The 26,351-nt window shown below is 40.3% G+C and overlaps 1 protein-coding gene across 1 annotated transcript; it reads left to right on the top strand.

Moving 5' to 3' along the window:
* Positions 1-4,598: 4,598 nt before the first annotated feature.
* On the top strand, positions 4,599-22,534 carry IKZF1 (IKAROS family zinc finger 1 (Ikaros); the record flags this gene model as incomplete). The annotated part of the gene is made up of 5 exons (XM_009873868.1): positions 4,599-4,859; positions 11,136-11,303; positions 13,238-13,363; positions 17,418-17,552; positions 21,704-22,534. Coding segments are annotated over 5 exons (1,397 nt in total), but the record flags the coding sequence as incomplete, so codon positions are not given.
* Between the last annotated feature and the right edge of the window lie 3,817 nt (positions 22,535-26,351).

Raw genomic sequence — 26,351 nt, 5'->3', positions numbered from 1 at the left:
AGAGCCAAAGTCTCACAAATCTGAAGGATTTTGCATCTGGGAGGGAGTCTCATAGCTATAAGAGAAGGTAAACTGGCAATGGACTGAAAACAAATTAATAATTCTTCATATGCTTGTTTTTTGTTTTTCCAGCTGCCTATTTCTCTCTTCTTTAAAAGCCACCCTCCACACTTCCCAAGAAATCCTTTCAGTTTCTTCTTTCTCTTCACTACTGACCCTTTCACCCATTGCAAAATGCCTCCCTTCCCTCTCCACATTGCTCAACTCTTTCCAGGGAAGTGTCACTTTGTCACCTCACCCTCCATCCTGCCTTCCCGACTGTCCCAGCCTGAGCCTTGTGCTGAGCCAGCTACACTGCACTTCAGTGATAAATCATATCATCACCCCTTCCCCTGTTCACATGCCAATTCTTTCCTTTTTTTTTCTTCCCCCAAAGACTTGCATAAACCACCTTCAACCATAGAATAGAGATCAGTCTTTGTAACACATATTTCAAACGCTCTTCAGAAAATCCTGAGTGAAGCTCCCAGTAAACATCAGAGAGCACAAGAGATGCACCCAGTGCCCTGCCTTTGGGTCACTTTTCCACGTTCTCGAGCAGGTAAAAAGGGAGAGACCTGTCAGTTCAGTGACACTGGGGCACTCCACAGCCTTTGCACAATAAAACCAGTTTGGATTAAACTCCCATGAACTGCAATAATGTATACAAAGATAGTAAAATACAGAGTCTTTTAAGGTCATGTCTGATGAAATTGAAGTAGATTAATTAATAAATAATGTCTTAATGGTGCTAGAAGAGCTAATGAGAAATTATTACCATGAATTATTGTAGAGATAATTAATATCTGTCTGTATATGTCCATAGAATCGGATGTGCGCAAAAATTATTTCTACAAAGACTATATCAAGTAACTGTTTGAGAAACCTGAGTATATTCTTGATCAGGGCACCTGAAAAGTCTCATTCCAAGGTATTTGTCATATCATCAATGCTCCAGGAGTGATTTTCTCCACTAGAGCAAGGGAGGGACAGAAACCTCTCTCACAAGAGAAATAGAAAGTACTGTTGATTTTTATTTTCAGTCTTAAGTGTCCAGAGAAAAAATTGTATAGCCTGGCTTTGTATTTCTCCACAGTGAAAATCCTTAGTGTTTCTACTGGAGCGATTTCTCTCTCTTGTTGTGCCTCCTACATCAGTGAAGCTTTTTTCACTAGTTTGCATTCTGGAGACAGGATTGGAAAAAAAATAAAAATTGAAAATATTGGAAAAAACCCCCAACTTTGAAGTTCACTAGTTTGCATTCTGGAGACAGGATTGGGAAAAAAATTAAAATTGAAAATCTTGGAAAAAAACCCCAACTTTGAACACTGAGAGCTTTTGGTTGTTAATCAGACCTACAAAATCTCCGTGAGGACCCCAGGGCAAGATGGGTGGCCTCACCATCCATCAGCTCTTGCTGACAAAGTGAGCTCTGCTCCTGAGCCAAGCCGAGGTTGTAGAGAGGTGGGGGGTGGTCTCTTCTCAGTTACAACTAACAGGACAAGAGGAAATGACATCAAGTTATGCCAGAGGAGGTTTAGGTTAGACATTAGGAAGAACTTCTACACTGAAAGGGTTATCAAAGACTGGAACAGGCTGCTCAGGGAAGTGGTTGAATCTCCATCCTTAGATGTATTTAAAAGCTGTCCAGATATGGTGCTCAGGGACATGGTTTAGAAGTAGACCTGGCAGAGTTAGATAATGCTTGGGCTTGATGATCTTGAATGTCTCTTCCAACCATAATGATTCTATGATTTTTTGAATATGCAAGGTATAATGTGTTTGTGCAGCTACTTTTGTGTCAATCTATTTTGAGGACAAGCCTTAGAAATACAAACAAAAAGTATGCCCATACACACAATGACATATAGATCGAGATATCTAGTTATCTATATATCTAGATAGATATATAAAATTGACCTCCCTCTTCTTCCATTGCCGAAGATGAGAAGGCAAAATAAGAAAGCAGTGCAATTTCACTTTTTATAACTGCAGTGATTAGAAACAGAGGAGATCTCTGGCATGTAAAGAGAGCATGTTGGCAAAAAACATAAATCCTGAGGGGAACCTTGCACTGTAGGGGCTTGTGGTTTCCCTGAGGGCAGGAGAAGGCTGTGTTAGGTGCTCTGCTCGCCTTGACCCTTTTAAGACTTTTTAGCAGCAAAAGTTCTTCTCAGCAGGAGTTAACCTACAAGCAAAGGGAATACCCAAGAGAAGTTATGCATTTAGAAAACGTGATAAAACTTGTTGGATGCTGTGGAAGAAAAGGGCATTTTTACAAATGGGCATTGTTCTGGGAAGGTCAGGATTCCCCTACCAACTGTCACTTCATCCTAAACTGCCTGTGTTGCTTCTGTGATCAAAGTTCTGTCTTTCTCCTAGGTATTTCTCTTATAGCAATAATGCCATCTTCTTTTACATTTACTGCTAGCAGTACCACAAACCAGCATCCTGTTTGCCTTCTTTATTGCAGCTGCATACGGGGCAGAAGGCTTTAGGGACTTTCATGCAATAATTCCCAAAACTTTTTCCCGTAAGTATACTGCAAACTCAGCTCACTACAAAGCATTTCCATCTAGTTCCTACTTCTATGATTTTTTGTTTGTGTCATCTCACTTCTCAGTAGTGTATGTTTGTCTGCACACACAATCAAAGGGCTTAAGTAGTCTCATCTTTTTGCTTTGTTCACATGTATTTTGTTTTAACATATAAACCTACTTCAAAAGCCACCTTCTCCAAATCCCTGGCAGACAAGGAGCCTGTATTGTTTTGAATAGTTATAGTTCCATTGAAATTATTATTCTTCTAATTATGAGAAAAAAATGGTGTATGAATTATTTAGCCCACTAAATTTGCAAAATAGTGTAGATCACTTCTGTTTAGCAAGTCATACCACCTTTATAAACTTCTGTTTGATTATTGATTTTTTTTCCATAGCTCTAAATTACTCGTCTTTGGGGGGCACACATTTTAAAGAAAAAACTGCCATTTATTATGTACACTCCTTCCGTTTTGCATATGATTTCTGTTAAAAATGCAATATTTGAAAAATAGTTTAAAATCCTAGATTGGTAGACTTTTTAAAACGTGTCCAGTTGAGCAGCGTTCAGAAATGTAAACACTTTTATGCTCAGCGTGTTTCCCGGTAGAGTTTTGAGTCAGATACTCGTGTCAGTCACGTTCGTTCAGTCTTCCTGGGACGCCTGCAAGGTTGCAGGATGTAGCAGAGAAGAGTTTGTCAAACCTTTTCCTTTCCAATTAATGTCAAGCTCTTTCAGATGTAGAGTTAATTATTGCCCATGGCTTAATTAGGTCATTGCTACACCACCACTTATGACCAAGACTGCCATGAATCTACCATTCCACAATAGGAAAAGAGCTGGTCTATTGGGTGAAATAGACCCCTCAGCTATCCACTGAAGTAAATGCTCTCCTCTTTGAGGTGGAGTGAGTTGAAGTAAGAGGTTTTTCATGGAAAGGAAAGTAAGATTTGGGGCAGTGAAATTGTCTTTTTCAGCCTAATGATGAACTTTTGGTTTTTTTCACCAAAATCCTCAGGTTAGAAAAGAGGGAAATAACTGTAAAGACAATTTATTCTGCACAAAGCATCATACAGGCCTTTGGAGAGAAGAGCAATGAATACTGGCACTAACTGACCTGAGCCTTGGCCCTTTTCCATCAAGTTTAGATTTGCTCTGTTACATCGGATTAAATTTACCAACCTACCTGTTACCACATGTAGTGAAGCTATGCCAAATTTATACCTGACTTTTTCTTTTAGCTGCAAATTTTTGTCCCTATGGGATTATAACACAAAGGACTTACCCAATAAAGTCAAAACAGTTTCCCTGCCCACCTTTCTTGATTCAACTGGTTTTTAATAGTAGCTCGTGGCTGTAGAGATCTTCTCCTCTCCCTCAGCAATCATAATCCTGCTCTCCTAAAAACATAATTGTCACTCCTATAATTTCCTGTAATGCTAGTTCTTGCTCTTAAATTCGTCCTTCCATCCTTCCCCACCCTGGTTTCTTTATCAGTGTTTTTACTCTTTGTTTTCCCATTGTCCTTGCCTACCATAGGACTGCAAACTACATATCGGATTCAGTACAGCCCTTGGGAACTTTCTGCCAACTGGAGAATGTTGCGTTCTCACTTCATTTTCATCTATTGTCTTTGTCGAGTTATTTACTTTCACTAATGTTTTGGACAAAGCTGCGTGAAGCGAAATCATTTAAAGTTTCATTCCAATTAGCCTGAACTGTCAAAATGAACATTATAAATGCAAAAATCTCAGAGTGACCTAGGAATAGACTTGTAACGTTTGAGTTCCCAGCTCCCTGGATGCCTCATATTTGTCACACTGATATTCACTGTTCATTGCTCCGTGTGTTACAAACTCACCGCATTGCCCACAGAAATGTAGTCACTTGTAGCTTTTGTTATGTAGGTATATTGTACATGATGTTCAGAAGTTATCGTCTCCTTTGATGTGATTGTTTCTCTGCCACCGTGTTTATTCTGTAACAAAACTGAGTGGCATCCTGTATTGTTTTTTTCAGCCGGTAATATTAAAATAGAGACTCAGAGTGATGAAGAGAATGGGCGTGCCTGTGAAATGAATGGGGAAGAATGTGCGGAGGATTTACGAATGCTTGATACCTCTGGAGAGAAAATGAATGGCTCACACAATGGCCCAGGCAGCAAGGCTATGTCAGGAGTTGGAGGCATTCGACTTCCTAACGGAAAGCTAAAATGTGATATCTGTGGGATAATTTGCATCGGTCCCAATGTGCTCATGGTTCACAAGCGAAGCCACACTGGTAAGGCCTGACATAGTTTTTCCTTTAGTTGACATGAATCGGCCATGTATTAGAAACTACGACTTGTTTTCTGTATCATGCATATGTTCTCTCTTGTAAGATTATGCAGCATCAGCGGGCATTTGGAACTCGGTTGTTTTGTTATGCCATTTTGGACAGCACAAGAATTGAGATTCTTTCTTGATGGAAGTCCATCTCCTGAGCTAGAAATTGTGCAATTTGTGAAATGTTCATGAAAAGTTCAAATGTGTTTTTTTTTAAAAGTAAAGAAGTCTTGTTTAAGAAATTTCTAAAATTGCTGAAGAAGAACCCATCTGTGGCTAACTCTGAAATTGACCCAGTTCTAATGTTTCCAGTGATGCAACAAAGCTCATTATGGATCAGTGATTGGCAAAATAAAGCAGGCTGTACTGGCCGTCTTAGTAAAAAAAGAGGTCAGTGTTATGTCAAACGTTTCATGAAGCAAAACCAAGTATTGTCACTGGACTAAAAGGTTTCCACTGGGACTCTAAAAGAGACATGTAAAGATGCTGTGCTCCATGGGGATGTTTTTTCATTCTATAGTGCTGTGAATCTTCTTGCCTCCATTTTCTAATTCTAAATAGTCTCAGAGTGCAAAAAAAAAAAAGAAGAGGCTGAAAAAAAGGAAGAAATAAAAATCAGGATGAGTCTCATCTTACCCAAAATAAGCTGTCTAAGAATTAGTCTTCCAATCTAAACTCTAAGGTCATCCATAATCAAAGGAAAAGAACTGAATTATACTGCTGTGCTACACAAGTTACTTGGAAACTAAAGTATTTGGCATTTTTGCATGAATATTCAAATGAGAGAGAATTTAAAACTATGTGTAAGGTAAGGACAACCTGTCCAATGGTTAGATTCCACTTGAAGAGTCATGTTGGTGAACACATACATTCTTTCTCCTAATCCCCCCAGTCATGACTAAATGATTTCCCCAGAATTACTATGGAGTGAGTTTAGCAAAAGTTTTTCAAAGTTTAATAGAGAGGAGCCATGAAAAGACCCTGAATAGCATCCATCCCCTAAAGTCCTCACGTGTGTCATTGTAACCGTGGCTGTTCAAGCCCTGGAAATGTGCGATCAACTAGTACAGCGTGGGTTAGCCACGTTCAGTGCTGGTCATAGTTAGCAATGCCTATTTCAAAGTAGTCTTCAATTCAATATAATAAATCCCTCTTTCAGGAAAGAGCAGATAATTATCTTTAATGGAAAAGCAACAACTAGTTCTCAGAAGAGAGGCTGCAGCCTACTTCTTAAGTACAAAATGAAATGCTTCTTGGTCGATTCTTTTTTTTTTTATTTTTTAATTGAATGTTAATGTGATCATTTAAAAGTTGGTAAAATGTATATGCAAAATTACTTGGGCACGAGGCCTTTTAAACAGACCTGTGGGCTCGAAGAGGATGCTGTAGTAGTTGAAATAATATGTTGCAATTTAAAATGCATAGAGGTCTTTGTCGTTGTTTAAGGAGGCCAGTGTTTTATTAAAAGTATGCTATGGCTGCTTTGCAGGGGCTGTTTCAGGCTCCTCAGGGTCAGAGGCAGTGCTTGCACCAGGGCTGGATGTCCTGTGTGTGGACACACCTGATTTTGGTGAGGTGGTGGGCAGAGCTGTCTTTTTTTCTGGTGCACTGGCTGGGCCCCATCAGGCCGAGGCTCTGGAGGATAAGCTGGGCTGCCCGTTCCTTGCGGCAGCGTCTCAGGTTTCCCTGGTGCAGAGCTCCAGCTGCCTGAGCTCCCTGCGGGGCAGAGGGACTCCCGTGCCTGCCAAGGGTGCCCCAAGGGCCATCGCTCTGAGACTTCTCTGCCCTTTGCAGAGCCTTCCTCTTGCGAACAGGACCTTCTTTTTGATCAGGGAAAGTAGTGGAAGCAGTGAAAGCACCCCAGGAGCTGCACTTTACTCAGCAGGACCCACTTCTTTTATGCTTAATAAAAATAAGGGGTGTGAAGTTGTGCCCCTGAATCATTCCGTGGCTTTCCCTCCTGCCTCACCCTCGGCTCCTTTCCTAAGCAGTCTTATCGGGTGAGCTCAGGCAGTTTTTTGGGAGCTGGCAAGGGAGTGAAGGCTCGGAACTGGTAGTTCAAATTAAAGGGATGTCATGGGGAAACAGTGGTGACTGCTTTTCCTTTCAGCTGTGCTGTGAAAATTAAAGTAGAAATGGGATATACTATTACAGACATTTAACTGACTACACCGAGGCCCATTTCAATACATGCCCGGTGAAGGAATAAGCCTCGCAAATGAATTACTTTGCTGCTAATTCATGTAAAACCTGCATATGCAGTGAGGTTTCCTTAAATAAATATTTGATAAGTGAACAAAACTCTAGCACGCCAAAGTGCCAAAATCAAGTGACTGCCTGACCTGATAAAAGGCATAATTACTTTTAATGAATACACCTGCCAAATACAGATATGTGGAGCAGCACCTGATATTTCTGCCCCCTCATGTCTACAAGCAGCTGTACAGCACTGACTACTTCCCAGTGCCTCACCGGTTGCTCCTGTCTGCAGAGTGAATCCCACTCACAGATGCCTGACTCTCCTCGCTCTCCTTCCCTAAGGCTTTCAGAACGTTGATTTTTCTCTACCTTGCTGCTGTCTCGTTTGGTGTTTAGGAAAAAGGAGATCTAGAAAAGAGGAATGCTCTCCTACTCCCTGCTGCTGAGGCTTCAGGGTTTAGATTCAGGCTTCGTTTGTTCAGTGTGCTCATACACATGTGCATATGTACATATGTGCACATGTATGTGTGTGTAGGTATATATATCCCCTCCTTATATAGAATCACAGGATGTTCGGGGTTGGAAGGGACTTCTAGAGATCATCTAGTCCATCCCCTGCTGCCAGAGCAGGATCACCCAGAGTAGGCCACACAAGAATGTGACCAGGTGGATTTTGAAAGTCTCCAGAGAAGGAGACTCCACAACCTCTCTGGGCAGCCTGTGCCAGTGCTCCATCACGCTCACAGTAAAGAAGTTTTTCCTCATGTTCAGGTGGAACTTCCTGTGTTCTACCTTATACACATTATTCCTTGTCCTATTACTGGGCACCACCGAAAAGAGACCGTCCCTTTCTTCCTGATACCCACTCCTCAGATATTTATATACATTAAGATTACCTTTCAGCCTTCTGAACAGCTGCAGTTCTCTCAGTCTTTCTTCATACAAGAGATGTTCAAGTCCCTTGATCATCCTCATAGCTCTGTTGGACTCTCTCCAGCAGGTCCCTGTCTCTCTTGAATTGGGGAGCCTGAAACTGGACACAGTATTCCAGGTGTGGTCTCAATAGGGCAGAGCAGAGGGGAAAAAGAACCTCCCTAGACCTGCTGGACACACTTTTCCTAATGCACTCCAGAATCCCATTGGCCCTCTTGGCCGCAAGGGCACATTGCTGTCACATGGACAACTTACTGTCCATTAGGACTCCATGGTCTTTCTCCATGGGGCTGGTTTCCAGTAGGACGACACCTAATCAGTTCTGATGCCTGTTGTTATTCCTCTTTTAACTTGTCACCAGTTAGTTCACTTGTGTCTTATTAGTTGGGTCTGATTGTCTCAAATTAATTTAGAAAACTAATGCCCATTGAAGAATGAGCATTAAAAAAATGAGAATGCACATCTCTCAGTATTAGGTGATTTTGTCACTATATTTTTTAAGAGATGAGAATGTTTTCAATTAAGATGATAAATATTCTTTGCCAAATAAGTAGTCCAGTCCCACTAAGGCTTGCAAAGTGGTGGGTGATTCAGCTCAGGGTCCCATTCCAGTTCTTGTTCCTGGGCCCATATTTGTCTATAGTTACACACTGTGCAGTGAAATCCACCCAGGATAGACCTGTACTGTTCTGTTCAGAACCAGTGAGAAAATAACATGTAAAGCTGACTGGGTAAGCAAAAGATGCACTATGCTTTTTTTTTCCTGTCCTGTCCCTTCCCTGTTTTAGGGTGATCACACCAAATCCAGTAACCTTCCATCAGTGACCATCTCCATCTGAGCAGGGCTGGGATCTTTTCTGGGCTCACAATGCGGGCATTCCCCACCCCAGTCATTGCAGCACAGGCGACCAAGGGCTGGCCCAGCTACATGTAGTTGCAGGGTCTTTTGGCGATGGTGTCATTTCGCTTGTACAGCAGCGTGGGTGCAGGTTCCCGTACATTTGGTCCCACTGTAAGTTTTGTAGAAACGCTTGGTACGCAGCTGTCTCATCTGAAATGGTCCCTCCATCTGTCTTCTCCACTCAGTGCAAGATTTCACCCTGTGATTGTGAGAGCTATAGGCTGGAGATATATTTCATTCTCACTTTACTTTCTATTTCATTCCTGGAGTACTTTTACAATCCTCATATTTCTCCTCTTAGGCTCCTCTGAGTAAAAATCACAGAAATGAATGCTAGAAAAGCTGTTTAGTAAGAATTAGCCATTTCTTCTGAATTTGTGTCCCCTATGACAAATTTGCTTCTTCATTACTTTCAATCCACTTCTGAAAAATCACCTTCCATGCTGAGTAACTGGCCCAAGAGGTGGAGCAGACAGACTCTTACACATTTCTTTTTTTTTATCTAACAACTACTGTACATGGCATTATGAAGTACATTGCAAAATCCCTTAGGGCTAACGCTGGCCTTTTTGTGGGCCCCCCGTGTTGAACTCAGCCACTGTATTCATCTGTGGTATTCAACCATCGTTCAGACTGATACAGCTACTTGACAGACAAAGAAAGTGGGCTCATTTTGCTTGAGAGGGACTATACTGACCTGCTGGAAACTCTTTGACCAGCAAAAATATCTGGCCATAAAGTAGATTCATTTTACTGTTTGCTGAATGCTAAAGCTGCCAGCCCTGATGGTAGAGTCAGCAGAACTTTGAGTTGGGACTGTGCTGCTGCCTAATTGATTTTCAGCTGTTCTACTGTGTTACCCAAAAGTCAAATACTATCATGCTGCACATATATGCACATGTATGAACATACAAGTTGGTCCTAGATGTGCAAAATAATACATGATGGTTAAGGGAGAGAGAAGAAATAAATTGTTCAGCTTGTATTTGGTTGTGGGGTTTTTTTACATAGTAACTTCAGCACTGAATTTTTAAATTCAGTATTATCCTTATATAAAGAAAATCAGAACTAAGAAAATGCCATCTCTGGGCTGTTTTTAACATTGATGATGCAGAATTACTATAGCAGATAACATTTATGCCTAAGAGAAACAGAATTCAGCAAGTGAATTTCAAAAGCTGGTTTGACTTAGTCAAGGGCTGCAGAGAAATGGGCATGCAGGAGCAGTTCCTGCTCATGGGACCTCATCTATCTTAATGTTTTTTTTATAGCCTGGAGAATAAATGAGCAACATTGATTTTGAACAGCACTAAGAAGCAAACAACAGCCGTATTAATTTTTACAAAGGCTAGTTGATTGGCTTCCTTGATAACAGGTACCAGTTTAGACTAATCGAGGCCGTGTCTCTTCAGGTTTTGCCCTGTGTCCCTCCAAAGTGGCGACCAACAGAGACATTAAGTGCAGCTCCTCTCTTCATACCTTAGCCAGAGAAGGGCTGGGACTTTGGCATGGAAGTGTGGGGCTTCCTTTGCACTGTCTTAACTTATGTGATTTTTACTCTCTCTCTTTCTGTCTCTGTCTCTTTCCTGATTTGGCTGCTTAGGGACAGACAGGTAATGGAGAAGAAATTGAAAGGGAAAATACAGGGAAAATGTAAATGAAAAGAAGTTATTATAACTGTTATAATGAAGTGCCTTTCATTTAAATATAAGAATGTAACGCTGAAATGAACTTGTGATCCTGAAATGCATTTTTAATGAGTTTCCTTTTTATTTTGCTGCTTCAGTGGCATATTTTAAAGACCCTTTGAAAAAAGCCACATTAAAAACCCCACCAAATGCCACAACATGCAAAATTGGATATTGGTTTATTCCAAAACTGCTGATCAGGAAGAGTGGCTCTTCAACACAAAATGTTGCAGTCACTTTATTTAAATGAGTTTGAATTTGCATTGTGATGTGCCATTCTGATTTAGAAAAAAAAAATTAGATTTTCAGATCAAATTGACCCAGCCAGTGAAGCATTAAGAAACTGGCAGGTTTAGTCTGAAAGCCTCATGTTATATCAAACCTGCAGCCGGTGGAAGTCACAGAGCAGCAGTGAGAAAACAACTTTCTCACTGAAATCTTTCTCTTGTTACCGCGTAAGATTTTTTTTTTTTTTTTTTTGTTCTCACACATTTTCTCCATCTCCCCGCAGGAGAACGCCCTTTCCAGTGCAATCAGTGTGGTGCCTCCTTTACACAGAAGGGCAACCTTCTGCGCCACATAAAGTTGCACTCAGGTGAAAAGCCCTTCAAGTGTCACCTGTGTAACTACGCCTGCCGCCGCAGGGATGCCCTCACGGGACACCTGAGGACTCACTCGGGTAAGTGGAGGTGTGGGGCTGTCCAGGGGTGCTCCCCATTGAGGACACAGGGGCATTGGTGGCAACTGAGCCTGAGAGGTTTTCTCACCCTGGAGCGAGCGGGCTGCACTGAAATGACTAAACACGTCTCACGCTCATGATCCTTCAGCAGAACTGTTTCTTTCCCATACTTCTTGGCTGATTAGAAGTTTCTATATTAGGGTTTCATCTTACAAGCCTCATGTGAGTAATCTGTTCCATGGAACTGCAAACATGAGTTCAAGCTGATAAATGTTTTAGGGTTTGAATGGCATTTATCAACATGTAGAGATAATATAAGGCCTAAACACAGCAAGTTCTAACTCACAAAGTCTCAAAAACCTCCAACCTGGTAGTCATTCTCCATCTAAGGAGTGAATACCACCTACAGTATTTAGCAACAATTATTTGTTGCACCTTGTTATTACAAATACTTTGAAAGAGAAAGGATGGTGAGGACAGAGAGGGTGAGGAAGCGAAAGATAATAATCTTCAAAAAAAAGAGGAGTTTGATGGAGTTTTTCAGTGTTTTATCTCAACAGTAATATGGAGATCTGAATATTTTTGAATAGCCGCACTTTTGCATTACCACAAACTTCTCATTGTATGACAGAACCCATAGTCACACACCTTCTGCGAAGCAAAACCAACTCAGCACCTTTATCACACACCTTCTGCGAAGCAAAACCAACTCAGCACCTTTAAAGTGCCTTTAAAAGCAGAGCGTTGTCTCATCTGGTTTCCTAAGCTAAGCTGGAAAATCAAATTGTTACTCACTGCTGGAAGTCGCGCTGGTAACTGAACTTGCGGAAGTTTTCTCCGGGACCAAGTTCTGGACGGCAGAAGAGGAGCTCTCAAAGTGACATTTTTTGCATTGCACAAAACTAAGGAAATCCTTCTCTAGCCCATGCATTAAATTATAAGATCCTCAGTGTTGTTCCCAGATGTTCAAAGTAATTTCCACTTCTCCTGTTTGTTCCTGGCCCAATTCAGGCAAGTGGATGTTTAAAAACCGATTTTGCTTCCCTCTCCCTTGCTACTACTAATTTTCATGGCTGCACAGTCTTAAACATAATTTTACATATACACATGAAACTACACCTAGACACTTTTGGCAAACTCTGAGAATTCTGTAGCTAAAGAGACAATGCATAAACTATAGATATTGAATAGTTCCTTTGATTGGCAAATTGACACCAATGTATTATAAAACAAGTTGGAAGTCTGAGTAATTTCCACCTGAGAATCTGCGAATAAAATTCAGAAGAAAAGCTGTGTAACCATCTGAAATTGTGAAATTGTATATAACATGAAAGTCTTGTCACACTAAGACAGAAAATTCAGGTCTGGAAGTCCACGAAGTGGTATTGTTACTGCAAAATTCACAGAAATACCTAAATCTGGATTGGTGTCATACAGACAAAGAATTGTCATGCCATCTCTCCTGAATTTCCAGGAGCAGAAAACATGTGAAATCTCTTACTGTCCTAAAAGAGTTGAGCTGACTCTGGTTACATCAGGACTGTGACCCAGCTGGGTGGGTGTCTGTTCCTGCACCACCAGTTCCCACCTTGGCAGCCTCTGTGGGAGTGAGGAGCTAAAGAGCTACGCTCAGACCTTTGAAGGTGTGTCAGTTTCTAAGTTGTGTAGATGCCGTTTTGAAGATTTAATGTTGCGGTCCTTATCTGATGTGAATCATCTGAAATCAGCACCTGCAGAATTGGCCTGTGGATGTAAAGATACACAACTAGTTTCCATTAGTTTCATGTTTGGTATTTTAAATCGACAAAATCTTTCTTCAGTTCACCACAGCATAGGGTTATTTTGGGTGGGCTTTTTTTCTTGTCCTCCTTACCATTATTAGCATGTTGTTGAATACCTTGTCTGAATCTTTCAGTTAATTGTGTTTCTTGCAGTTGGCAAACCTCATAAGTGTGGATACTGTGGTCGCAGCTATAAGCAGCGCAGCTCTTTGGAAGAACATAAAGAACGCTGTCACAACTACCTGCAAACCATGAATATCCCAAGCAGCCTTTATTCAGGTAATAAATGTGTCCATTTGGGGATTAATACTGTCGTGTCACATATGCAAAAGGAGCAGTAGTACCACTTGTGGCATCTTTTGCATTGGGAGGCACCCCTCACACACCTCATATGTATGATATTATAGCTGGATTTACTCTAGACTTAATAAATATTTGGCTGTTGTCTCACTTTGTTGAGCTCAAACAAAAATCAAAGTAAAACTCAGGCAAAACACTTGCAAGACCTGGAAAACTTCAGCTCACCGTCTCAAGACAGTATGACTACATCATCTCATCACCTTCCCCTTTTGCTTAAAGTCCTGTATCACAGTACTCTTGTGGATGTATTCTTAAGAAAGACTTAATAACAGTGTTCTAGGTAGGGCTGCAGAATCTTCTGCATGGCAAAACCCCTGCCCTTCCCAGGCACACCTTAAGGGGAGGCTTACTTGACGGCTGGAACCAACTCACCTAAGAAAGATGAGCCATCTGTCTTTTATTTCACACTTTCAAGCAAAAGGATGTGAAGCCAGAGGCATTTAATTTAGCCAGTTGGACTGAGAGAGTCCAGAAAGATTAATAATTTGTTGACAGACTTCTTCCCAACCTCCTTTTTAGAAGAAAACTGCTGAGAGGTGAGGAGCCGTTATGCTTCTGTGAGAGACCAGTCTTATGATGAAGTTAAAGACCATTTCTTGGAGAATATCAAATCTAAAACTGTGCCCAGAAATAGTGAAAGCAGATACTGGGATTTGGGTGGGTTTTTTTAACAAAGATCCAAAAGATCCTGTGGGATCAATTGCAGTAAATAACCATACAAAATCCCCTTGCATATGCAGTTTTAGATAAAGAATATGAGATTCAGCTTCTGTGGTGGAGTTTGAGCCCATCCAGTTAGTTACATTTCTTGCACATCGTCTTGGTCCTGTCAGTATATGCTATTTGGTTTGTCACATGACAAAAATGGAAGGTTCTGTCTGACCTGTTGGCAGTGATGCCTCATTTAATATTTTATATCTGGACAGAACCTGAATATGTTTTTACATGCTATCAAATAATGTAAAGTATATGCACATAATGATAGTAGTGAATACAGCTGAGATGCTTTTAGCAGACAGCACATTAGAGCAGCGCCCCTTCTAATTTTATCGAGGGGCTGGAGAATGTATAAATAAAGCTCAATGTAATATATGGTAGGCAGCAACACTTATTCCTCAAAGAGGTGATAGGGTTTAGAAGCAAATATTCTGTCTTGGCATTTGAATTTTCAGTGTCTGACACATGGATTTGAATACCTGCATGCTGAACATGAAAATCTGTGTGAATGAGTAGCTGAACTACAACTAAAGTCTTAGTAAGCAAAAACGTCCAGATGAAACTGGTGTTGGGAATCATAAACTTTAGAAGAAACACTACCATTTTGGAGATGGACCTTTGTTTATAGCAAGACATGACAGGGGAATTTACATTAGCTTAGGACTGAATATCTAATATCTCAGTGGGATGAAAACCTGGAGAATTCAGGAACTCTTTGGAAGAATTACTTCTTCCTTTTGTATACTGAAAGTATCATTGAAATCCATATTTTATATAATATGGATTTGATATATATTTTCAAATCCCAAAAAAAAAAAGAGGATTAACTTTGAGGTTTAGACCTTGTATACAGCCAAAGACTTCAATCTTAAAAAATGTTGTACTCAGTTAATGAATCAATTCTTTAAATTTCAAAAAAATTACACTTTCTTGCATTTTTCCTAGTATATTGCATTCTAATCTAGTTCACTGTAAACATGTTTACATTATTTCCCTTCTAAAGTAAATGATTAAAATGTACGGTGAAATAGCTGAGAACAAGTGTGTGGCCTTCTGGGATTTTTAGTGCGTTCTACTTTATATCTAGAAAAGCCAGTAGCTAGCGCTATTCTTATATTATTTCACGGTGTGATGTGAAGCTATTAGAGCCATAATTCAGGCCTTTTTTCTTTCTTTTTTCCCAAACTCTAAAATTTTAGCACAAAAATCTGCTACTGTATCTGATTTGACATTCTGCTACAGCAGGATTTCTTTTTCCAGCATTTTTAAAATACTTTGTTCAATGTACTAAAATGTCAGTCGAAAGGACCAGAACTGCTAGAAACTTTCCATCAGCTTGTAAAACTAAAAAATATAATTAACAAAGTGCTTAAATAAGGGAAAGATCCAACAAAGAGGAGTAAGGAGGGGAACACAAGACTGTATGTATATTTTAAGTTTTGTTTGCTTTCCTTAAGAGAAGAAAAAAGAAAACTGCTAACTTGAATGAGAAACTTCTTATTTTAGAGGACTAGAATCTCTCTGTCTATGTGATGCTCTGCTCTTAGAGATATTATTTGGAGTTTTGCATTTGAATTGGGTGGAAGTGTGCTGAAGCACACCAGGCCTGTATAAAATAAGAGAAGAAATAGTTTATGAAGTCTAAAAAGGGTCAATTACAATCCTTCAGTCATGTGTGGATTTTCATTTGGAGAGCCTTAGCCAGCACAGGATGACGGTGTGTGCTTGTTCACTGATGACTAGGTACCATTGATACCCTTTACTCTTCTGCACCTTCATGATGTTAACTCTGCTGATATATTGCATTGATCACAGTCTTCAGCATCTTGTGGGGCTGGGGTGAAATTCCGTGAGCCTCACTGTCACTGTCACTGCCACTGTAGTATGTGCTGCCCCAGCAGGGACTCAGCAGCCGGCTGTGTACTCTCCAGTTTGGTACTGCAGAGTGTTGCTGTCTAGGACACTTCATCTTCTCCTTCGTTGTCTGCCAGACCCTGATTTTGCATCTTTCAGGAACAATGGAACTTTCACAGTCATCCTCTTATGGCAGTGGTATATTGCCAGAATAACATTGCGTAGGAACGGTGTGTTCTCAGCTATTGAGAAACACCCAGGTACCAGAGTAATGGGTTTTGTTAACCAGCAAATCTAGCGATAAAACAAATTCTCAGCAGGCACAGAAGGCAAAATGTAGTGCAGTGGTGCACCTAATTGAAATAGCTTGCAGAATCAGAGTCTAAAAATCATCTTCTGCTTCTCCTTTTAATTGCAACTCAGAAGTTCAGGAGAAATGTCCATACCCTAGTAACAGGTAAAAAAGTAAAATTACCCTCTCCTCTCCTGTGTCTGACCTCCCTTGCCAAAAAAACAAAAAACAAAAAAACACCAGTTGTGTTGTGCCCATCACCTTTCCTTTAGATGTTGAAAGTCAGAAATGCCTTTCCATACATTTTTCATAGTCATTGTTTTGACAGTGCATTTTCATACATCCCTTCTGTTTCTGCAGGAAAGTACTGAAGCAAAACATAGTGAAAGTAAAACAGTCCTCCCTTTCCTAGAGCCTCACAGCTAAGCTGCTTTCTAATTCTACAGTGTGTCAGCAGCAGCAGGAGGCTGGGAAACAGGTTTGAGTATTGGAAATAAGTGCTTGACTATAGATGTGACTTCAGCAACTTAAACTGCCATTTAAATTCTAAAATTGCATCAGGGAAGTATAGAAATATTTATGAAGAAAAAAAAAGGGTGGGGAGAGTGGCTGATGTGGCTTATGAATACATCTTCCACTGCTGGATTGGAGAAGTTTGTCCATTTTTTCCTGCTAGAGAAGCAAGGATCATACAGGTAGTTCCACTGAGGGAGGTGCAGAGGGGTGACAGAGGTTGGTGGGTTACAGTGAGAGGGTGAAAAGATGAACGCTTCGTCTCCAGTACAGTTCTAGGACCTCATTTACCCATGGAAATGCAGAGAGCCTGTAGAACAAGGGTGGAGGGATTACACTGCATACCAGCAGGCGCCTTGCAGTTGCAATCTCAGTTTTGTATCCTGAATGAGGGAAATAGGAGCATGTACTCAGATTGATCAGCATGAGGGACTTTGCTACCAAGAGTCAGAGTCATCCCGTGTCTGCAGGGGTGAGCTGCTCCTTCCAGCTGGTTGGGAGCTAAAAGACGTTAGCTGAGAAACCATAACCTGAAGACAATAGTTCCATTAAAATGGAACAAGCGTGCCTAACTCTTCTGATGTCATTTGATTTCAGTCATAAAAGAGGAAACTAACCAGAGTGAAATGGCTGAAGACCTGTGCAAGATAGGGTCAGAAAGATCCCTCGTGCTGGATAGACTAGCAAGTAACGTCGCCAAACGTAAGAGCTCTATGCCTCAGAAATTTGTTGGTAAGAGTTAAACGTTTGCTGTCTCCTAAAAAATAAAATTAAACAAAATCCAGAAAGCACCTCACAGGATTTTTACTTTTGCTTTATGATTTTACTTGTATTACTAAATTAGCAATATCTATCTCTATAAAGCAGATACAGTGATGTATTGGGAAAAAAAACCAAAAACCAAAACAACAGCAAGCAAATTGCTCCAGCATACATTTCTGCATGTTTAATATTATACACCTGGAGAGCAATTTTAATTCTTTTTCATGCTTATGAACCAGATCATTATAAGATCTGGGCAGGCTCTTAAAGTTGCCTTCAGAACGTGAAGATAGGAATAGAAGTTTCCGGCTAGGAAAGAATCTGGCCGCAGAACTTCTTGGATGGCATCCAAATCTGGGCATATTGGTGTTTGTGAAAGCTTTTGTGAATAGTTGAGCAGAGCTGGATAATATTCTTCACCTCTTCAGAAAGTCTGCATACTTTTACAGCCCTAAATGATCATGGAAATAAATAAACCTCAGTCTGAGAATACTACCTAGATGAAAAGATCTCTGGGTACATTCTATAAATGATGCAAAAACTTCATGCCCATTCGCACCTAAATATTTTTTGTCTTAACAGTGAAAAAATGGAGGCTACACATATAAAAATGGAGCCTGTCCCAAATGGTGGTTTCATCAGTTTTGTAATAGGCCACAGACAATATTTTGTCAGCTATGTATAGTTAGTCTTAAATGAATAAAAATGTACAGCATATACTCATATCTAGTTAGATTCTAATTCTCTGCACATAATTATAATATTTTTCTGTAGGAGACAATCAGAGAACACTGAAGTCTTTGAAACTAAACACATATTAAGAAGGTGTTCAGTCAAAAGTCAAAGCAAAAAAAAAGACCCATTTATGGGACAGAAATTCCATATACACCTTCTTCAATGAGGATACAAGGGTGAAAGGAAAGTCAGTATTTCTGAGACAAGGAAATAGGAATCTCAGCTACGACAGAGGCACAGCAAAAGATTTGACATTAAGGTGCAAGATTGTTTTCAAGTCCAAAGGCAACAATACCAAGAGGTAGCGAAGGATAAGAAATGCTTACGCATATAAAAGGACAAAAATTGTAGTAGAGGCAGTTACCAAAAATACATCAACTATGTGAGGCAAACCTGATTTGTTTAGACGCTGTAGTAACTGATTGCATTAGGGAAAAGAGTAATTCTGTGAAAGATCCAGGAAGACCAGAAGTGTTAAAAATTAAAAGGTACTAGCAAGTATCCTATATGCAATATATCCATAGGTGTGGACTAGGTTTTTTTGTTCTTTTCTCTCTTCACCCTGAGAAACAGTAAAGGCAGACAGTTTAACTATGAATTTTAGGAGGGCAGAGTCTCCTATCAGTTATTCAGGGTGCGGTGTAGGAAGACAACCTACTGACAGCTGATAGTTATGGAAATTTGCTAACCTTTAAAAGGATGATCTTTTCCGACAAGTAAATGCCCTCAAATCCTTTCCTTTCCAATCCTCACCTGATGCTTAATTTACTAGTTACATTACTGATTAACACAAGGTTGGGCCGGCTGGTCAGGAGAGCTTTTAGCTAATAAACCATGTTTATTACTCCTGTAGATTACTGTGTCAACCCAATACCTGTGCTGAATTGCAGGGAGAAGGAGCAAATGGCACCCTTCACACAAGGGAAAGGCTGTCTGCTCCTTCAATCATTTTTTCTCAAGGCTAAATTCATTACCTTTCAAAAGTGAGATTGCTCACCAAATTAAGGCAGTTCTCTCTAAAATTCTCTCTGTATTCCAAACTGGAACATCTCCCAGACCTGAAAGAACTGAGCCATCTGAACTAGAGAGTGGAAACTGCAGGCAAGGTTGACACATACTTATCCTGTTAAAACAATAGGAAGCAAAGAAAATACAGGGGTTAAAAACCAAAACAAAACAAAAAGGTAAAACAAAAAAAAAGAAAATAGTATCACATGCACTGAGTGCATTTTTGCTTCTTAGGTACCTGCTGCAGAACTCTGAGTAGTGTAAAGCTTGAAGTGCATCAAACCATTAGTGGTTTAATTTACTTATGCTCTAATAACCACAGAAATGAGCTCTTATTTTTAATGAGTGCAAGTATTACCTGCATTGCCCAGAAACAAAAATGATACCTGCCTGCCTCAAGTTTGTGTCTGTTCCAGACACTCTGCTTGGAAGCAATTTTTTCTAAGGAGCACTTGATCCTCTCAGTGCAACTACCAACTAGTTATGCTACATAAAGCAAATACTACCCAAGAAATAGCTATTAAAGTAATGCCTTCTGGACACCCAAATTTTATGTATAATGACAACTAGCCCTGCTTTTGAGTGGTATATACTGCCCATGGAATATAAACGATTTTGACCTAATTTTTTTTCAAGGGTATATATTCATATTAGTGGAGGTTTTTTCTGTAGTTAATTGAAGAGTCTTTCACAACGCCTATTTGGAATCTTAAGCCTCAAGCTCTGCCTGAAAACTGGAACATTAGAAAGGGTAAATCTGGAAGAAAAAAAGAATGCACCCCAGTAGAGAGGTTCTCAAATTGTCAGAATAAAACAGAAAGGAAACAAGAGGAAGCGGAAGTTTGTGCAGCACATCTAGAAGGTGTCTGTACCCTATCTTCCTTGTAGGAACTTGCACAATGTTCCCTGTATTTCTTCCTCTGCTTGCAGAGTGTGGACAAAACAGCATGAAACCCTACCTTGTGGGAAACGCAGACAACGGGGCTTCCTACACTTTAGCCCCCTCGCTGCCATAGTGTCGTGCTGGAAGTTTTCTGAGCTCTTCATTGATGTCAGATAGTCAAGTGCAGTAGAAAGTAGGTAGGAAGTTCCTGACCAATTAATTTGTGGATCTTTTCCATGCTCCTGTTAGCACTTCTTTTAGACAAATCAGCCCTTTCCAAGGCCTCCCAGCAAATGCCATGTTGATTAGGAAATGGTGACAGAACCTCATAGAGATGTTTGTGGCTTTCAGTTAACTTCCCAAGATCTGCAGAGCTAAAAAATCCATCTGGACTGTAAACAATGTGTTATTGGTAGTTCCTAGGAACCTGTGGGAATTTTTTACCCCCTTGCATTTGCACAGATTTATAAGGGACCTGATAACAACGTTGATGATTTACACTGTTTGAGAAGACTGTGCAGGTTCATAAAAATCAGCATCTGTGAATTTAAATAGTTTCTCCTATGCCTAACTTTTACCTGCTATGTTTTCCTTAGTCTTATCTGCCCAGGAATTTTGAGAAATTGCAGTGAAACTACATTCAATCCTAGGGTATCCAGCTAGAGATACATTAGTGCAGCATGATTTTTAAAAACGCCAGAGTGCCCCCCTTACTTTTGGCATCCCAAATCAGGGTCAAAGTTACAAGTAACAAGTAAACTTCCTCCCTGTAGGGCTTTTTACCTCATAAGGAAAGTATATTCCAACTACTTAATCTTTTTTTCTTGATTCTTGTCTGCTCCCGTAGAGGATAACTATTTGACATAAAATTTCTAGGAACACAAGTAGCTTTAGGTGATATGTCTTAACATGGCTTATTTTAAAAAAAACAAAGTGTGGGGGGAAGGTGGCAATATGAAAAGCTAAGTTTTTGTTGATTTTTCTCTGATGACCATATTGCCAATGTAGGTTATTTGTAACAGACTGAAAGTCTAAAACTAAAACATACAATTTGCAGTCCACAACTGTAATATTTTAGGGGAAAATATTGATAATGTGCTTTGTGCTCACTGTAAGTGTGCTGGTGCACTTCACTAATCACAAAGGCATGCCTCAGCTCCCTGAGTGAGGCAGATGAGTCCAGCTAGAAAGGAGAGAGGATGAAGCTCTCAATCCGTAACTCCCATGAGTCCCTGTATAATTATTTTTGGAATCTGTTTATATCCATTTGCTTTTCCGAAGACCTCAAATCATTTTGCATGTTTAAAAAACAAACAAACAAGCAACCATTTTTTCTGACCAGCTATATTAGAGAACTATGAATACCTTCGGTGAATTTCAGAGGTGGATTTGATCGACTCTTCTCTTTAATTATATGGTTTCATTAATCCGTGACGTTTGGTCCCTTGATTATGTAGAAATCAACCCTCTAACTCCTGACTGTTTTTCACCGCAGGTGAGAAGTGTCTGCCTGACCTTCCGTATGATGCCACCACCAACTATGAGAAGGAGAATGAGATAATGCAGACGCACGTTATAGACCAGGCCATTAATAACGCCATCAGTTACCTGGGGGCAGAGTCCTTGCGTCCCCTTGTCCAGACACCACCAGTTGGTTCTGAGGTGGTGCCTGTCATCAGCCCCATATATCAGCTCCACAAACCTCTTGGGGACAATCAGGCTCGCTCCAACCATACAGCTCAGGACAGCGCAGTGGAAAACTTGTTGCTGCTTTCCAAAGCCAAATCTGTCTCCTCCGAACGAGATGCTTCTCCCAGCAACAGCTGCCAAGACTCAACAGATACAGAGAGCAATAACGAGGAACGCAGTGGTTTGATTTACCTGACAAACCACATAGGTCCCCATGCAAGAAATGGCATCTCTATAAAAGAAGAAAACAGGCAATATGATGTCTTGAGGGCAGGTACTGACAATTGCCAGGATGCTTTCAAAGTCATCAGCAGCAATGGGGAGCAAGTGAAAGTTTACAAGTGCGAACACTGTCGAGTCCTTTTCTTGGATCACGTGATGTATACGATCCATATGGGCTGCCACGGGTTCCGCGATCCTTTTGAATGCAACATGTGTGGCTACCATAGCCAGGACAGGTACGAATTCTCCTCCCACATAACTCGAGGGGAGCACCGTTTCCACATGAGTTAAAACTCCACCAGCACAGATCTCGCCTCAACAGCTGCGTTACTGGAGCTGTACTAGCCATGACAGCAACAAAGCACAAGTCAGCTGAACAGCAGAAGTAACAAGAGAATCAAAAGTTCAGCTATCTTCTCCCACAAGAAAAGATTTTTTTTTTCCTTTTGGTAGCATGCATTGAAACTCAGTTTTCTAAAATGAGTACTAAAGTTTTTACTGAAAATATTTGATCACCAAAAACCTTTAGTAAGTAGGAGCTTTTGTAGTCACGTAGCTGAAAGCCCTTCTCTTAACTGATGCTTCTTGCAAACCGCCCTTGCCAAAACTGTTAACCGCACGCAGGATGCACCACGTGGACGGGGACACATCAGACAGGAGTGGCCAAGCTTTCTCTCTTAACACCCTGAGCATAGGGATCTTCCACCAGATGTATGTTTTCTTTGACTTCCTGGTATTATTTGACTCCTTTGGGAAGACTAAACTCAACTAACAATGGAGGGGCCCATCTCAGATGACTTCAGAGACAGCTGGGGTGGGGTGAGGACCCCCCAGCCAGAGCGTTCTCAGTTGCATTGGCCGTAAAAAAGTAAAATGTTTTCACCTGCAAGGGTGCTGCTGGTATTGACATCACAGTGGGCCTTGTTTGTGTCCCTAGGCAGGCGAGCAGGTATGTGAAAAATAGAAGAAACACCCTTGTAATGTACTCTGTGAAGTATGAATTGCATTTAATGTATAGAAAAAGGGTATTGTTGGCTCTTCTTTGAATAAATGTTTTCTCTCCCTATCCAATAAACCCCCACTTTTCATTAAGCAACCCTTCTCTCTCTGCACAAACAAGTTACAATGTATTTAATTTTTCCTTCATTTTTAAGTTTTAGTTATTTAGAAAAGTATGATGTACAGTTGAGAAAAGCACTAGCTAGAAATATGTGTGGGAAAAGTCTCGTTATGCACATTTTTTGTCTTTCTAAACTGTCTGGGAAAGATCCAAATGTCCCGCTCTTATATATGAAAAAAAAATCCCATTTTGCTTGCACAGAAGATGTCCTCTAGTAGATTCTGTGGCCCTACTCATAAATACTGCATTTAATTATTTTTAAAGAACTGAGCAGAATTAAACAAGCCAGTCAAAATCTGTAGCCGCCTTTTTTCCGGGCACTTGATGTTCAGTGTAGGACCAAGCACTGCAAATGTGCTGAGAACCCCTGCTTCCTATTCAACAAATCATTCACTGTGTGCTTTGAGTTACGTTTACTTTAGTGGAACTAATCTTAAGGTTAACAAAGTGGTGTTTTGCTGAATGGGCATGAGAGACTACAGCACTCTGCAGAGCAAAGTCCACTGAGAGCTTTCTCTTTGACAGGTTCTGCTGCAGATACTGCAACTTCAGTTAGAGTAAAAACTTCTATGATTAATAGATTTTAACTCCAAAGCACAGCTGATTTTTTTTTAAAAAAAAAGAAAACCAGCTTTTTTAAAAACTTCTACTTAACTTCCTCTTACAAATAGTTCATTCCTCTCCCTGAACCCCCTTGTACTTTAAGATTGGGCCAAAAAAAAGAAAATTTTGCAGCTGCACAGAAATCTGTCATCGGTGCTGCAATACTTCCTGGGCAACATCTTAAAAATAACCCATCTTATTAGCTTAATGCATAAATAGTTCTGCTCTGCGTAATAAATGGATACTCTGCAATAAACACAATTGTATAACCCACAGGACTAGCAGTCTTGCCATACAGTTATACATTCTCCATTCACAAGTGCATGCAAGCACACGTATCTATTATAAAAGAGATTCGATGGAACCTTAAATACTTGTACCTAGGCCAGTTTGGCCTGATACGCATGGCTATATCTGATAGACATTTCCTATATATACACATACTATTGCAGGCATGCGGAGTTCCTTCTTCTGCTTTCACTTTTGCAGGTGTAAGTCGGGAGCAACAACACTGAAGTTAGGGGAAAGCTACCAATGAAATAATGAATTACAAATAAATGCTTTTACAATCTCACCCCTCGGCTACTGATGCCAGCTCTAGGACCCTTCATGGGACATGTGGCCACAGAGGTGTTTTTACCTCATGATGGGACAAGCCTATTGAGCAGCTTTGTCACCAGTTGTGAACGCTGTGTGTGGGTGTCCCTAGATAAATGCATACACCCACAGCAGCGAAAACAAATGACTAGTACATGTTATGTAGGCTGGTAGATACAGGATGGCAAATGACACCCCCCCTCCTCCCCAAGGAAAAAAAAAGAGTTGTGTAATCTACAGGCCCAGAGGCGATCCTATCTACTCCCACATTATAGCTCAGTTGTGTTAGAAACCATTACTGCTTGTTACCTTGCAGCACAAAACACTGTGCAGGTGGTGGGCACAAGGAACCGTTGGGGACTTTCATGCCCAAACTACAGTTTTGTCATCGATGCCTGCTGCACATCCAGCTTCAAGTACCTGGTGATGAGGTAATAACAAATATTTTGTACAGGAAAGGCCTGAAGAGAACCTTCAAGGGGGGGAGTTTGCGGCAGTGTGTTTCCTGTGTTTTTGTTTTTCTTAATAAGGTTGAAATTGGTTCATTTTTTACATAGCTGGTAGGAATACATTTGGTTGTTCATACCTCTCTCCATCTTCGACTGATACCAACTAGAAAAGAGCAATGATTTCCCAGCTCTGCTGCAATGTCCTGTGTGAAGTCAGATGTTGGCTGTACAGAAATATTCTGCTTTTAGTGCTCTTACACTTCTTTCCTCCTGTTGTTAGATTTAGGCCACTAGATAGCCCTTGCTGTAATTTTTTTTTTTTTTACCCTTCAGTTTAAAACACCTCAAACTATAAAAGGGAGGGAGAAAGAAATTTACTCAGGTGGTTTTGTTTCTGCTTTTTCTAAAGTTTGACACAAATAAAGCTACGTTTGTTAACCATGTAAACAAGCATAGCTCCAGCAGAGTTTAAGATTGTCTTGAACTTAGCTTTAAATGTGGTTTCTCGTTACTGGGTAGGTGCGCTGCCTTTGCAACATCTCTGGGCACACGTACACATGTATGAGTTTCTGTGTTGCTTTTCTTGTCCATATGCACACGCCATATCTGTGATTTTGTGTATCATTCATATTTTATATACATATATATGTATGTGTGTATATATCTAAAATGGTTCATATGACATGATGATGCACTGTCAAATCACAGTGGGTTTGTTTCCTGGTTCTGGAATTCCCTTATTTATACTATAACAGAATATATTGGTGTTGTATATTAAACAGTACAGTAGTATAAGTATATTAAGGCACAGTGTATCAGAAGGCATAGTCTAAAGGCAGGAGCAAACAGCATTCTCTGTTCACGAAGGGGCTTTTTTAGGTTTGCTTTTTTCAGTATGTTTTTCTTCTTTTTTGCACAAAATCATCTTCAGTTTGTTTAGAAACAAGTGGTTCAATAATTTTATTTATGAACATATGCAAGGATGGCATGAAAATAGGGTGTTGTATGTGTGTACATCAAAATGGCTTTAAGTTTATATTTGTTTTAAAAAAGTAAAAAAAAATAACTGCTTCCCAGCCCTTCCCCAGACACTGCCTTTTCTAATAGAAAAGTTGTATTTACACTTTTTTTTTTTCTTGCGCTGTGATTTTATATTGTAACTTCATTTTTCTTTGGAAATGTATTTAAAAAAAAACACACAAGCAAATTTCATAAAAATTGGAAATGTTATTAAATTATGTCTGCAAAGTGAGATGTATTTTTTAAGAAAACATGGTGAAAACCATGAAAACCAAACTTTAGAACATTTCTGTCACTGCTGTGAGTGAAGAAGCCACTTGGTATGGCTGAGGGCCCTGCGTGTTGGGGTTGGTGGTGACTCTGTGTGTGTGTGTGTGCAACGTATGGTGACATGCAGGCAGCTCCCACTGAGCATCACAGAATCACAGAATTGTTGAGGCTGG

Source organism: Apaloderma vittatum, unplaced genomic scaffold, assembly GCF_000703405.1.
Source record: "Apaloderma vittatum isolate BGI_N311 unplaced genomic scaffold, ASM70340v1 scaffold13367, whole genome shotgun sequence".
Taxonomy (NCBI): Eukaryota; Metazoa; Chordata; class Aves; order Trogoniformes; family Trogonidae; genus Apaloderma; species Apaloderma vittatum.
This window is presented reverse-complemented; position numbering and strand designations above follow the sequence as displayed.